The sequence below is a fragment of the Liolophura sinensis genome, chromosome 8 (assembly GCF_032854445.1).
Source record: "Liolophura sinensis isolate JHLJ2023 chromosome 8, CUHK_Ljap_v2, whole genome shotgun sequence".
NCBI classification, from domain to species: domain Eukaryota; kingdom Metazoa; phylum Mollusca; class Polyplacophora; order Chitonida; family Chitonidae; genus Liolophura; species Liolophura sinensis.
In genome coordinates, this window is record NC_088302.1 from 33,003,895 (window position 1) to 33,020,157 (window position 16,263).

At 38.1% G+C, this 16,263-nt stretch overlaps 2 protein-coding genes across 2 annotated transcripts in view; one reads left to right on the forward strand and one right to left on the reverse strand.

Moving 5' to 3' along the window:
• Nucleotides 1–16,263, reverse strand: part of LOC135473434 (GON-4-like protein) — a 61,731-nt gene that overhangs the window by 4,160 nt on the left and 41,308 nt on the right. Inside the window, exons 30-33 of the mRNA XM_064753284.1 lie at nt 8,729–8,881; nt 3,217–3,392; nt 1,801–2,002; nt 602–859 (exon numbers count right to left, since the gene is read on the reverse strand). Coding sequence (XP_064609354.1) covers nt 602–859; nt 1,801–2,002; nt 3,217–3,392; nt 8,729–8,881 — 789 coding nt within the window. The remainder of the gene's footprint in view (nt 1–601; nt 860–1,800; nt 2,003–3,216; nt 3,393–8,728; nt 8,882–16,263) is intronic.
• On the forward strand, nt 14,235–16,006 carry LOC135473927 (psychosine receptor-like). Its single transcript, XM_064753869.1, has one exon. It carries the CDS (start codon nt 14,612–14,614, stop codon nt 15,884–15,886), a length of 1,275 nt encoding a protein of 424 aa, XP_064609939.1. The 5' UTR covers nt 14,235–14,611; the 3' UTR covers nt 15,887–16,006.

Here is a 16,263-nt window from a genome sequence, read left to right on the forward strand (position 1 = left end):
ACCAAAGAGATCTATGTCAAGAGTGATACAGTGAGTGAGTGAGTGAGTGGGTGAGTCAGTGCTTGGGGTTTAACGTTGTACTTTACACTTTTTCAAGTCATATGACGATGAAGGAATCATTAGAGTGCATGTGATTTGCTTCCAACGCTCTTTTATCTAGTACTGCTTCACTGAGACGCCTTACCAAAGGCAAGTAAGGCGCTCCACCTGAGCCATTATACTGATATGGGTCAACAAGCCATTGCACTATCCCCTTCGTGCTGAACGCCAAGTCAAATGTTTTAGGTGTGACTCGAACCAGGGTTGACCCCGGATCTACTGCTCCCGAAGCCGACGCTCTAACAACTGTGCTATTGGGGCCGGTCAGCTATGTCCCGAGTTTTACAATGTACGATATGATATGTACCCATACCATGTCACCTATTTGAGAATATCCCCAAAAATTCACATATTTGACTTGTTCTCTCTATATTAAACCAATCCATAAGCCCAATAGCACTCAATAATGTCAAGAGCAGGTGTTCTGGGACAGATGTGTTTTATGTGGGTCAAGATCAAAGTTTCTGGGAATATGGGCTAACATCCTTATCACAATACCCACCGTGATTGGTTTGATGCGTTTGCGCACAGGTGGTCGCTCGGGTTGCAGTTTGTGAGGCAGTTTATTCAGGAGACCGTTCTCCTCTGCGATGTTCTCCACAGACATCAGTGCTGAGCTGCTGTCCTTGTTGTACAGGGTACAGCTGTTCACCTCTGCCGACTGTCTCTGCTCATCCATCCAGAAGGATTTGTGATACACGACCACTGCAGGCACCAGATTCTTACCCGTCGTCCGGAAGTACAGCTTCCCTCCGATTATCTGATACAGCATCAAGCAGAATTATTATGCATCAGATTTCAGTGTGAATGGGTTTTTTTAAAGAGTAGAATGAGGAAAGTATTGAAATGTGCTAAATGTAGTGTATCATAAAAATGAACTAAGAAATGGTAGCAAGGCTACCAAAAAGCTCGCCTGTAGGAGGCACATGAATGCAAAACTTCAGCTCAATACATAAAATACTGAAATCGTGAATTTGGTAATTTACAGTAATTGATATGCACACAGAGCATCTGCGATAGAACAATCTCCTTGTCATTGTGCTTTGTAAGCATGTCTTTGTGCTTTATATGCATGTATATGTAAATTTCAGGTCAACACATGCTAGGTAAATGTGTTTCCCCTAACATTTTGTTTGACTTTCATTCTAATACACAATACACTAAGTCAGGAATTCAGTCATTTATGGTATTTATGTTATCGTGTTATTGTGCTCTACATGTGTGCAAACCCTGGTCCTTTTAAGTGATGCATACTTCGATTTTCGAAGTCTTTTCCTTCAATATGACTTTCCGTTATTGGTCGCCAACTCCGACGCTCACGGTGCGACATAAGATACGCCTGTACTTTGTACAGGTAAGGTACAAGGGCCACTTACACAAAACTTCATAAATCAGTTTTTAACTTTTCTCGTAAATGACAACTTATGACACTATAACCTTGACAACGCCTTTTATAAAAAAAGTTACAAGAAATGTGGCTTATGAAGTTTTGTGAAAGTGGTCCCAGGTGCAGTTTATGCCTTCACATAGACTATGTAATTATAGGTATTTACATCACTATAGGACAAAAGTCAGGATTATTGGCAGAAGAAACTACAACCCTTTGCCAATTATCCGACTGACTGTAAAGACAGTTGCCCAACCAGCGGGATTCGAGCCTTTGATATCACTGGTCATCTTAAAGATACCACGCGTATGTACCTTCAAGCCACAGGAATTGCAATGTTTCTTTCTCTTGAAGAACTTGGCGTCTGTCTTAGTGTCGTGACATTTACACTCGCAGCGTTTGGTGCCGTGGTGGTCAGCCTCATCTGAGAGTTCCACCTCCTCAAAGCCGTCGAGGTAGCGGTCTTCATCCTGGTCACTGTCACAAAGGTCAATTTCCTCATAGTCCGTCATGTGACTGAAACAATGCACATCAGGTATAGGTTAGTCCAAGGGACTGTAAATTTCTTATCTACATGACAAGAATGATGACTGAAGAAGTAGAGTATCCGTCCGTCTTCTGGGTGAAAGACCCTTGTTTTGACTTTCATCAAAATTTTTTTTTTGATCATCTGGGTTACAATTGGACTCACATAATAAATTTCATAACAAAAGGCACATCTTTCATAATCTGAACTTCATATGCTGTATTGTGTACTGTATTAGATTTTAACATGTTAATACCGAAAAGGTTAATAAAAGTAAAAAATCACATGGTGTTTATTCATTGTCAAATTGATACAAACTTCTAATTTTAAAGCTGCTAACATGGTTGGCATAAATAAGTTAAATAGTGGTTGTTGAGGTATCTTGGTGTGCTCTGCAAGGCATTTTAGTCATGCAGCACCAAATAGAATATGTTCCATGGGGACCAGGTCAGCACAATTAGACACAACCAAGACATTACCAACATAATGTCCTGTAATGAATCTGTAAACACCAAGCCACACAAACACATAGGTATATTTTCACTCTAAGTCTTTACTTTGAAGGCCTCAGTAGATTTTATTAAGGCTTTGGGGCAGACTGTTTCAAAGTGTATTTACTTCATTTAGGCTTTGGCCTGTTCTTCAAAAGTTTATAGGCTTTAAATAATTTAATTTGGAATTTGGGGCCTGTGTTTTAGACAATGTATTGACTTCATTTTTTGGCCTTTAGGATTTGTTCCAAACTGTATTGATTTTATATAGGCTTTGGAGCCTGTTATTTCCAAGTGTTTTTCGAGTTCAATAAGCTCTGTATTTCATTTCTATACACTAAGAGCAAGCCTTCAGCCAAAGCTGATGAAGTGATAAAAATCTGATATCTCTTAATCTTTTCTGAAAGCCCACATTCTCAATGAACGGCATTGCTGTCATTATGATACTGAGCAGACAAGCATTATAAACCCAATCCAATATGGAATTTCTGCTCCGTTAAGAATGGTACATATAAATGCAAAGGAATTAAATCTTATCACATCAATGCCTTAGGTTGCTCCTATTACAATACCATCCATACCAGTCATCTGGTCACCGCACACTGATACCAGGTCAATCAGTGCTGGATCAAAACGTGTGTCATAAGTGTGTCAGCTCTGGAGAACTAATAACACACCTGGGGGAGGGTCACTGAGATTGGCCATGTACTCACCTCTCAGGGGGTCTCTCGTTCTCAAAGAACAGGGAAAATTCCTCCAGGAGATGCTGTTGACCTTTCAGCAAGGGCAGGAGAAGCGTCTGGATCTCGCTCGAACTTTGACCCGATTTCCACTGGCAGAACGTCTTGATGATTTTCTGGAAGTGACTGGGATGCTTTTCGAAATGTATCTGTAATGGGAAAGAATTAAAGGAAATTTATATTTAAAGCAATATTGTGATATTGGAATTTGGCCAACTTGAAGAATCTTAAAAGAGTAGTAAGCACATGGGTGAAGTTTAATTTCCATGAGAGGTTATTGCTTAATAAAGATTGTAAACTATAAAAAACATTTCATCTCACGTCCATTTTATAATACGCACATTTTTAACAAGTTGTTAAAAGTCAGAGGCCAAATGGGTGTGAGTACTGCCCCCAAGAAGAAACTCAATCCTTCATTTTATGTCGGCCATTCCTGACCTCATCATTGTAGATTCAATTCTATAATCAACATGTATACATTTGTGTACTTACAACTCTGACAGGGAATATGTCAAGTGCTAATTGTTCAGATAGTTAGACAGCATCTGTTTTGTGCAGCTAAATGAGTGTCTCCTAAGTACATGCTTTCACACAGGATAAAGAGAGAGGGCGTGTTTTGTTTACAATGAAAAGCGTTGACAATAATGTATATATGTAGTGATATATATAAAATCCAAGTATTACCATCCATGCTAGAAATGTCCTAATTTATTTATTTATTTGATTGGTGTTTCACGCCATACTCAAGAACATTTCAATTATATGACGGCGGCCAGCATTATGGTGGGAGAAATGTACTGTTTACCTCCTAAATCTGTCAAATACTGGTTTAATTAATAGTTTAAAGAGAAACATAAGCTTTCCTTTAATAAGAAACATACGTATCCGCATTTATTCAACATGTACACATACACATATTTCAGCAATTTACATGTACATACATGTAACTGGCCACCCCTGCAAGAAGTCATTTGGTTGTTGGGTCTAGAAAAGCTAGGTCTATGACATGATGAAGAAATGCTTTTTAAAGTCCACATTCTTCTACCATATGCAAGGTCACATAATTTTAGTAATATAATGTATGTCCTTTAAATTGCCCTCTGTGGCTAGTTTTACATCTGTAGCTAGTTTTACATCACAATGTATGGCGGAGAACTGAAGTCCAGACCTAAATACATGTATATAATCTGTAAATACACCTGGTGTGGAACTACATGCGGGCAAAGATGGCAGTTTCCTGGACATTATTTTTTTTTTAAAACTTTTAATTTGGGGCTTGTAGCATCTTATAAGACAGCCAAGGCACTTCCAAACACTGATTACGTTTAAGACAGAGATAAATTGAGATTAAACAGCCTTGCACCCTTTTAAAAAATAATCCATAATAAAAAGTAGTTTAACTGAGGTTATATTAAGCTGTTTCTCTTTTATATGACAACAAATAACAGGTTCTTCAGAGCATAACTTAATATAAATATTAGAATGTTCATATCATAACGATGTAATCAGACATGTTACATGTACATGAGAATAGACTGTCAGTTTAAAACTGAAAAAAGACATTATATGGGATACTGAAATTGAATTTTAGAGTTCCGACACCTGTTTTAATGACATTACTTTTCTGCTGACCAAAGCAGCTGGCAAATTTATTTCCTTTTGAGCTCAGGCTCTAGGCAATCAGGAAATTGAACTGTCTTGCCAGGCATTTTCCTGAACAGAGCAAGGCCTGGCAACTTCAGCTGTCAGTATGCACAGCACACTCCCGCTCTCATCATACTAATAGTATTTTTTCAGTCAGTTCATCCACGCCAAAGTGATCAGTGTGTTTAATCAAAGCATGGGTTGGGGCTCAGTCCAGTGAAAGGCAATACTGTGCGTAAGCGATTCCGCTTCTGTTCTTCAAATGATAAGAAATATTACCATAGTCCTGTATTCATGGAAAAGCCATGGATGAATGGGTTCATGGTATAGTTGTTAGATATGGGCAAAATGATCAATCTAATCAGGGACTTTGGTGATACAGTCTCTGTAGATTCTCTCTGTATTCCTGGTAGATAAATCGGAATAGTATTACTCAAATCTGCATTTATCCACCTTTATGTCTGGTCTGGAATTGTACTGTCTCTTGCAGGCTTCCCTGGAAACACTGTGTCAGCGCTGTTCAAAGTCAGAACAACACAAACAAAGACACACTTCTTCACCGAAGTCAATTTGTGGGCGAACCAAAAAACAAATCCATGAAATGGGCAATCAATGGCTATCAGATGTCAAACTCAATTTAAATGCAATTTACCTGAATGAATAGCAGGCACTTAAAGCGCACTCTGGCAATTTACATGCAGCACAGAGGGACTCTAAATGTGATCAGTTTTATAAAACATTCAAACTTCAATCCGCTAGTGAAACTGGTTAATATGTTTTCTGACAACTTAACTGGTACACATATTGGCTCATCAGAAAACTCAAACAATGGCCACAACATGGTTTGCATGAATCACAAATTTCATAAAATAGTCCTACCACCTTTTCTATTTTTTAAATCACTGTACTAAAGGCTGCAATTGTAAGGTAGCCATACTGGTACTACATATACAATTTTCATCAAGATATCAGTCAGACTTTTCCTATTCATGGCACAATTTGTTCTATAAAAAGTTCGCAAGAGAAAATCTTGGGAAATGCCATGGACACCAATTTGTGGTTTTCATATTTTGTGTTGTGATATTTTTAGGAGCAAATAAAGACCATGTCATCTGAAAGTCACTGTTAACTAGCACTGACTCTTTTGAAAATTGCAAACAGTTATGATGTAGCTGATGCATGTTTTTGTGATCAAAAGAAATTGTTGCAAAAAATCAAATGGTTTGGATTTGACAAGATTTTATTGTTTACAGTAACAGTCATGACCACCCACCTTTGCCTCACCTGTACCACACTACATGTATACTGACACTCAGCCAAACAATTCATTCATATTCACCTACATATAAACACACGGGACCAAGTTACATAACCCAACGGGCATTTTTTTCAATCTTGCAATGGCAATCCATCTCTATACGGCAGCCATAATATCAGGCAACATGTCGGTGTAAATGCTTCGGGAAATCATAGACAGGGCAGTAAAACCAAACAGTTACAAGAACACGTGTTGGTCCAGTTACCTCCTGTACAGTCAACAAATCCATAGATTTAAATTTCTATTTGCCAAATAGGGTGTTGTCCTTCAAACACTTATTGCAGGAAAACTATTGATCACTGCTCTGATTCTGTTGGCAAGGCTGTGAAACGGCATGGTTCAGGATATAATTTGGAGGTTGAAAAGCTTCAAAGTTCTAGCTCTCCACAGGCCTAATCTCAAAATGTTACAAACGTGTATACAAAAAATGAAAGTTTTAAAATCAGTTGTTCAAATCACAAAATTACAAATTCAAACCTTTTTAGGACAGTGTTATTATTATTCACCGGTGAGCTTCCAAAATATTTCTATATATTGTGGATATTTGCATATCAAATTTGAGAAAAATCACATTATTAGTTCAGAACTGATTTCACAAATCTCCATAGGTTCAGTAAATTGCTTGAGCATGAATTTTTTTTCCAAAGTGGAAAATGGACTTTCTCAGAAAAAAACCCCCAAGTGAACCATTAGATAACACGAGTTATTCAGCTAAGTAAAAACACTTTGGAAGTTTCTTGAAACTGGGTCTTGGAGAACAAGACATTCAAAAAATATTCTCCACTAAAAGCAATATTTGTGCCAAATCTGTTGACCTACAAAATACAAAACTGTTTTCAGGCACAAGTTCATTATAACTGCAATATTTAAAGTCTGTCTGTTGAATGGATTGTGCTGTAGGCTACTCACAAAAATCCATGGAATGAAAATAATACTACTATTCTGCATGATTTCAATATATGTCGGCCCTGTAAACCAAACCAGACCATGAGGCTTGCACCAACCATATGCATATACCTGCACTGCCAGATGTATGTTAAGACTGGAGATCTTAGCTGCAATGTAGACCAGTGAAAAAAAGCTCATGTCAAATAGACTGATGTAGAGAAATCACTATTCTTGAGTTCATGATGGGATTTTTCTCATGCATACCCTGGTCACAATGTAACAACGAAGTGTTATTTTTGTACAGGAAATGGAAGAGCGACAAGAAATACTGCTAATGCTTTATGGCTGAAATATCACAACTTTTGGGGGGATTTTGATTTCTTGTTTGCTACCTTTTTGTTAGAGAGCGGCAGTGTACACTCAATATTATTCAGGAGACTTCTGTAATTGCTGATGATTCACAAGGCCACAACAATTTAAATTTTTTAAACTTTTCTTCAATGTTGTGTGAGGGGATAAAAATAAGAATAAAAAAAAAAACTTAAAAATCATCTGAGTTGTAGGAAATGTGGACTGTTAAAGACACATTTATGTGATCGGAAAGCCTTGAAAAACAGGAAAATCCTAAAAAATATTACTTGGATATTCAATTTTATTTTCCATCCATTTTGTGTTTAGTGTCAGCTCGCCCATAAAACACAAAATAAAATAGATGTCGCCTAGGAGAAGACTCAAGCCAATGACAGTAATCTGACCATCAGAGAAAATGTCTTCAGCATCCATTCAAGAGGTTAACAAGGGTACATGCCATTGCTGTTGCTATGGATAAAGCTTTCAAGTCTAAGGACACTTAACTCAAGTTATAATAGCACTGCCATGCCTGTTTTCTCTGCATTGTCCTGATCTTTAAATCACTACCGATACCTGCAAGACTTGTGCCATTTGAATGATGCATCATTCAGTTTTATCTCACAACTGTTTTCATGGACATGGCGTCATGTTTGCAATTATTGGTCCAAAAGGTAATAATTCAGGGAAGAGAAATCATATTAGTACACTACACAAGGCTGTTTCTTGGAAGTGATTAAACACAAGATTTTTCATCGCAAGCACAGATGAATGAAGTATGTCGCACTTTTTGATATGTCAGACATGGAAAGGCCAGGGGAACATCTGAATGGATTTTCAACTTTTCATTAATCTAATGAAAATGTAATCTAATTACATTAATTAACGTAGGAAATAAAACCATTAAAATGACAGTGAAGGGCTTATTTTTTATGACTAGCATAACTATACTCCTGATCCAAAAAGGTTGCATTCATTAAAACAGATGTCAAAAATTTAGCAAATACACCAATTGCAAAACGCATTCAAACCTTAGTCGCATGTTTATGAAAATTCAGCCATACAATTCTATAAAGACAATAGTAATGTATTGAGTTTTTAAAAAATTCTGAAAGGCCTCAACCTAAAAATGTGGTTAAATGATACATGAAACGCTACCATAAAGCAAAGTTTAGGGTTTTAAGGAAAATTATTGCCCCTTAAATGAGAAAATATATATTCAAGTTTGGGGCATCTTAATTATGCATATTTTCCATCAGTGGTCAGAATTATTTGGAAATGTTTTACCTCTAGTTTCCTGAGGAAGGAGCGGACCTTGTGGTACTGCTGGTTAGCCATGTAACAGCCACACTTGACAGCCTGCTCTGGAAGAAGGAAGCCGGAGAAATCCTCCACCAGATCTGGGTGATCCTTCAGTAAGGTCTTCATCTGCTCATACAACTGTTGAAACAAGAACATAATACATGGTACAGCCGATCACACAAACACAATACACAGAACACCTGTCAACACACAATACATAGTTCAGCTGATAACAAAAACACCATAGATGGTAAAGTCTAAACTGTCAACACACAAACAGAATAAATAGTACAACTGTGAACACAGCTTTTTATCTTGATGTCATCAGAATGTGTTGGCTTTTGAAGAAGCATCTTAACAATTCATGGTATCTGTAAGATGTCAGTTTTATCTGCAAGCTATCTGTCTTGGTACCTGGGGATAAGTTTGTAGATAGATTGGATATCATGACAAGTACGCTCTGCGTGTAGTCAGTTAACAATATCCCCAACGGTTATTTGTTTCTATTCAGTGTAATAAAACATGCCAGACTGTTATATTAGGTGTGTAAGTAGTCAGTATAACAAGACATGCTGGTGTCTGTAGTCAGTGTCACATGACATACCCAACTGTTACATCCGGCATGTCTGTACTCTAGTCAATGTAGTTAGTGTAACGACTGACGTCTGACAGACTATGACATGAGATTTCTCTCCATACAATAACTGAGGTCACACTGTAATACATCAGATTTCTCTGAAGTCATTGTAGTCCATACAACAACTGAGATCAGCCTGCTATGCTACAGATTTTCTGAGGTCATTGTAGTCAGTATAACATAGACCAGACTGTTACATCAGATTTCTCTGAGATCACTGTGGTCTGCATGACAACCGAGGGCAGATTGTTACATCAGATTTCTCTGAGATCACTGTGGTCTGTATAACAACTGAGGTTCTACTCTTACATCAGGTTTCTCTGAAGTCAGCGTAGTCTCTATAACAACTGAGGTTCGACTATTACATCAGATTTCTCTGAAGTCAGGGTAGTCTGTACAACAAATGAGGCTCAACTGTTAAATCAGGTTTCTCTAAAGTCAGTGCACCCTGTATAACAAATGACATCAGACTGTTATATCAGTTTTCTTTGAAGTCATTGTAGTCTGTACAACAGAGGCCAGACTGTTACATCAGATGTCTCTGAGATCACTATAGTTTGTGTGACAACCAAGGGCTGATTGTTACATTAGGTTTCTCTGAGGTCATTGCAGTCTGTGTAACAACTGAGGTCAGCCTGTTACATCAGGTTTCTCTGAAGTCAGTGTAATCAATACAACAACAAAAGTCAGACTACCTGTCTCCTGTCCCAGATTTACATGTCAGAGGCCTGACACTCATTTACAATGAAGGCTACTTAAGTCCTAAATGGCTGGCTGACTTGTGATGTGAAAGCCCTTGACATTCACATGTATACAAGGTCACCAGATTCACCTGCTGTTTTCACATGCAAAATACAAGAATAAACCCACATCTACCACGTAATATAGCTGAGAATTACCCACATCCTCATACACACAACAGTAGATTTCAGACTACCTACAATTTTCCTGAGCGAATTATTCCACTTTTGGCTATATGTATACAGTATATCAAAACAAACTGAAAAATATAGCTAAAAAATATTATAAATCATAGCGCAGCTTTTGCAAGACTTCAAAAACAAAATCAGAGATATTACCTATGAATTTTCATAAGCAATACAATGGGATGAAATAATTATACCAGTGTTAAATACTGCATTTTAAGGTTTTGGTGACTCTAGTATTTATACACACATATGTAAAAATACTGTGCATGACTATGCAGATTAAACAGTCTTCTGTCAAAACACAAAATATATGTACAAACTGCAAGAAGACTGAAAAAATGGACACACTTTGCTGCAATCCCCACCAAAATCAGAATTAAAGTGCTCTAAGCAACTGTAATGACAAAATAATAAAACCTTTTCTAACACCTATAGTATATAGAGTAGAATGTCAAGTCTTCTCAATTATCTGAATGGATGTTTTAAAACTTGAGGAAATTGTCTGATCAAAATGTAGACAGACTATAAATCCTTGCTTTAGGTTAAGTATTTAACATTGTCTACCTGGCATGTGAGACTTACATGTGAGTCTAGTGCCCAAAACCATTTATAATAATGTGATTGTAAGGTATTTGCTCTTTAACCATGTACATGTATCAAGTCTGTATTTAAGCAGTTCTCTCATGCAATGATAATGATAATGTGTTTAAAATAATTAATAATAGGGAAAAAAAAAAACCTACATACAACCAGGCTGGGATAGGTTTATTCTCATACTGTGTAATGATAGATTTCATCTGAAGCATATTAAGCTGGGGTTAAGAAAAATGTGAAAAAAAAACAGAAAAAAAAAAGATCAAGTAGCACACAAATGATATGACACTTGGAGTGTATCTTTTTCTGCAGTATTTGTGGACACGTAACCACAGGTCTACTTCCTGATCAATAACTGTCAATTTCCTTTTAACAACTCATTTTTAAATCGTCACTAAGTTGAGGCAGATTCAAAGATCACCGCGGGCCAACCATGATCATTAATCATTTTCTCACATTTGTCATACAAATGCTGCAAAACTAAAAAATGCAGCAAATCCTGGACACATTAATAGAATCAAAATCTATCTTCGGCATTCTGCATCTACCTTCCAAGAAAACAAAACCCTACATATATCATCTCGATTCTGGAAATGACTCAGTATTTGCAATATTTAGCAATGTTCAAATATTAGAGAGAAAAAAAAATGATTTTGAGTCGTGCAAAGTTAAAGCTGTACCAAAGACAGAGGCCAAAAATTATAAAAAAATATAATGAGTAATCAGTTTTGACCTGAATGAAAACTATGTTTGTTTATATCTGACTGGCGCTCAATGCCATGCTTTATTTATTTATTTCTTTGGTGTTTTACACCCTACTTAAGAATATTTCCCTTGTACGACAGCAACCAGCATTATGGAGGGAGGAAATCAGGCAGAGCCACGCCATGCTCAAGAATCATTCGCTTATTCAATGAAAGCTGAGAAGTTTGTGAACGGAGGAAACTAGAGAGGCCAGAGTAAATCTCCAAGGAGAATGAAAAGTGTCAAATTAAGCTTATATCTATGTACGGAACAGGAACATAATTCTCTTACCACATGTACTGTACATTACATTTGCAAGTTACAACAACTTGAGAGCAAAAAAACCCATCACATGTACCAAGGGAGCCGTTATAAGAACAGGAAATCTGTGAAGTAGATTTAAATGCCCCTATAAACACAGCATGTTGAGAATGTGAAGCACATGACAGATGATCGAGTGTGAAACTTACGTCATGCAGCACAGCCCACTGTTATTACATGGTCTGTAAAAACGGGCAAACAGCCGCCAGTTCACTTGCTCAGAGTTGGTCTATTTCTGTACCAGAAACATCACACCTCAGACAATCTGACATAGAGGGATAACTTTATGTTCTCCCCAGAGCATACAGCGAGGAACCTACTCACCTCTGACCAATTCCCACTATGGTTTTGTTAAGATAAACAGTCCACTTAATTCCTCAAAATAGCATTGACAAGAGAAAGTGCCCTGTGTCGGAAAATTCTTTGCTCAAATTTACAAATGTTAATGTAAATACACAGGGTTTTTCAGGCTCTTTTTATAATCATAAAAGATCATTCGAATATAATTTATAACAATAATATTACAATGTATATGTGTACAAATCAATAACATCATCTGTTTACACTTCATGGTTTATGTAAATCCCTGCAAATTATCTACATAAGGAGAACACACTACTCCATGTACATTGAACGGTTTCCTCCTGCCAAAATTCTGGCCCCCAGCAAATAAGTGAAATATTCCTGAGTACTCATAAAATACTAATCATCATTTATGCAGTATATTTGTTTAAATGGATTCTCAAGCATATCCAGTTACATGACATAAGTGTGCACAAAAATGTTCAAACTGTTAGCATTTGTGGGGATAAAGTGGTGGAAGCTTCCTTGTAAATAGTTTCTAAGATGAGATGTAAAGCCACAATCATTCATTCAGTCTTAAATGAGATGTAAAGCCACAATCATTCATTCAGTCTAAAATGAGATGTACAGCGACAATCATTCATTCAAACTGAGATATAAAGTCACAGTCATTCATTCAGTCTAAAATGAGATGTAAAGTCACAATCATTCATTCAGTCTAAAATGAGATGTAAAGCCACAATCATTCAATCAGTCTAAAATTTTCATTCAGTCTAATGAGATGTAAAGCCACAATCATTCATTCAGTCTAAAATGATAGATCTAAGCAATCTTCCATATTAGTGTTAAATAATTCAAAATGGTAAAAAGTTTAAATACTCTAATTCCTTGACCCTTTCACATTGTTGCAAAGTGTTTATTCACACATTTTCTCAAATCAATATTCTGTGTAGACAGATAAAATTATACTGAAATTGGTCAATACAGCCTATGCGCATTAAATGCACTGCAAAGTTGTTCTTTCACATGCGAAACAGATGAGGAATTAGGGTAGCTTGAATTTAAAGCATATCTTTGCATATCTGTTTACAATAACATCACCGATATTTCCAGCATTGCTACGGCAAGATGAAACCATTTTAAGTATCTAGCTGGATCTCACCACAATCGGCTTACTGTAATTATGCGTTATAAAACAATCCAGGATCTCAGCTGACTTCCTCGTCAGGAAGGAGTATAAAAACATCAACAAGCAGTCGTGAGAAATAATTCAAATTAAATGTGGTTATGACTGTCAGCTTCTCCTTCTCATAATAAGTTTATGCACCAAATAAAACAGGAGGTGAAAGAAGTTTTAAAAACGCAGTAAGTCTGATTTATAACCCAGATGTACAAAAATTGGGAAAGGATTTTCTGATGATTTCACTGGGGATTTTGTTGAGAAAATTAAACAAACACTATGCTGGAGTTCTGACAGTTTTTTTAAAGTATGCAGTGGAGCTGAGTGCCCCTTGAGAGGTTAGCTCTTCCACTTATCGGCATCTCCTGTGGCCAGTAATATCGCATAAATCTACCGCGCAGCTTCGGTTATAGGATCATAAAGAGCAGGTGCCTTGCTCTCAGGTCCCACGAGGGGGTAGGGTGGCAGAGCTGAAGCCTGTGAAAACCTGCCAGTGCAACCAGTGTCACACTACTTGCCAGGCAGGGTAGAGTGAGCTATGCAAACGCTTCAGCCACTAGCTGATAACCCTGCACCGCTTCTTCTTATCGCAGAACTGTGCTGGAACTGCATTCACAAATCAACTCTTCGTCTCGACTTTCTTGCGTTAATTCAAGTGCTGCACCAAAGTTGTGCTCCTGTTTCCCAGGGAAAAAGCCACTGCCGTGAAAGACACAGGAGAAAATCAGACAAGCTCATCAATTTCTGGTATGGAAGCACCTCACCCTCCCTCCCCCAGTTCAGCCAATCATCTCCTCAAATAGCCCTGATACAGGCAAACCATTTGACAGGGCCAACCTGGATGACGACGAAAGAGCTCTACAACTTCCAATCTCCACAACTAGTTTTGACCTAACTGTCACAAGTGTGTTGTGGATAACTGTGGATGAGGAAACTGCAGGAAATGAACTGTTAGTGGAGATAGCATTATTTCTGTCCGCCCAATAGTGAGCTTTATAAAGCCTACTCCTCAGGCTTGATTGATTGACCAGACACTCTGGAAACTTAAGCCTTCCACGAACACAACTTTGGAAAGTGAGTGACTATAAAGTGAGCGGGTGAGTGCATTTCAAAACTCTCAACATCATTAGGAGAGTTCTAAGGCCATCAGCTTGTTCACCATGCTGACCAGCTTTGATGTGCAGGCCTGGCTAAACAGCAACTGGTCTGAACTTAACAATACACACTGGCTAGGAAACGAAAGCTGGGTTCAGGATGCTAACACAACAGACAGACCCCCGGCAGGAATTTCTCCACCCCCAGACCTCATCTTTAGAATTCTAGAGACCTTCCTGGAGTTCCGTATTTCCCAGTATCTGGGCATCTATGGCTACCCTGCTCTGATAGTCATCGGCAGCTTGGGGAATGCTCTGAGCTTTGTGATCATGTCTCGTAAAACTATGATCACAGTATCCACCTGTTTTTACATGGCCGTTCTGGCCGTGGCCGACACGATAGTGCTGTACTTCAGCTGCCTACGCAGGTGGATAACCTACCTGCAGAACTATGACACCAGTAATGTGAGCCCCGCAGGGTGCAAGACACTCACTTTCATCACCTACTGGAGCTTCCAGTTCTCTTCCTGGATACTGGTCATCATGACAATCGACCGATTCCTGGCAATCCACTACCCTCTGACGGCCTTGACCTTCAGAGTTCTGCGACACCCCAAGTGGATAGTTCTTGTCATCGCTCTCGTTTGTTCTGCGTTTGATCTGCAGTACTTTTTCATCACAGACCTCAACGAGGAAGGAGTGTGTTTACCATTAGAGGAGCATCGATACTTTCACGAGAAAGTCTGGCCATGGCTGGACGCGACAATATATTCTTTTCTTCCCTTTGTCCTTTTGCTCGTGTTTAACATTATTATAATTGTGGACAACAAAAAAGCACAGAAACGGCAGGCTGTTTTGCAGGCTGGCCCCGACTATGGTTCTTCTACCCAGGCGAGACAAGACACGAGCAGTAAAATCACCATTATGCTCCTCACAGTCTCTTTCTCGTTCCTTGTCTGTTCAGCGCCAAAGGTCATCCTCATGATCATTCGCGAGGACACGTTCGAGTTTTACGGTGAAAACGGCAGTATAAACTGGCAAGACCTGGCGACCTACAGACTGGTCTCAGCCATAACTAACATTTTTCTCTACATAAACCACAGCATCAACTTTCTTCTCTACTGTGTCAGTGGCCGAAAATTTCGCCAGGAACTTAGAAATATTTTCAGACATTCAACCAAATCGTTTCATTTAAGAGGGAAACGGAGGTCGGTGGCCTCGACATGTACTTCCATGTCAGAGCTGAACAGTCGCAGTTCATTTCAGAGGCAATCCTCCAGCGAGGGAAGTGTGAATTCTGATGTCAGTGACAGACAAGATCCTACAACATGTATACCCTGATGGCAGAGACCATGTACACTGCAGTAGTGTAAAGAATACAAATTCCTAGAGTTGTGATTCTAACATTTATATACACATATAAACATTTCTCATTCCTCGTTTATAGAGCAATGACAATCTCAGTCTACAATTTTCACAGAGAAAAAAAGTGGCAAAAAGTTTATGCTGTAAGATTCACCCATGTATCATTAGAAATGTGTATGGATGTATATAAACATATGAATCTATGTTCTTCGATCACTGCACACACGTCAATGAATGCATGCAAATGTATATACACACGTGTGTAAATAGACATATACATACACTTTTTTTTTACAAAGTTCACACCAAACAAGTTTACAGCTTAAATCCACTATTGTACAAATCTATGTAGA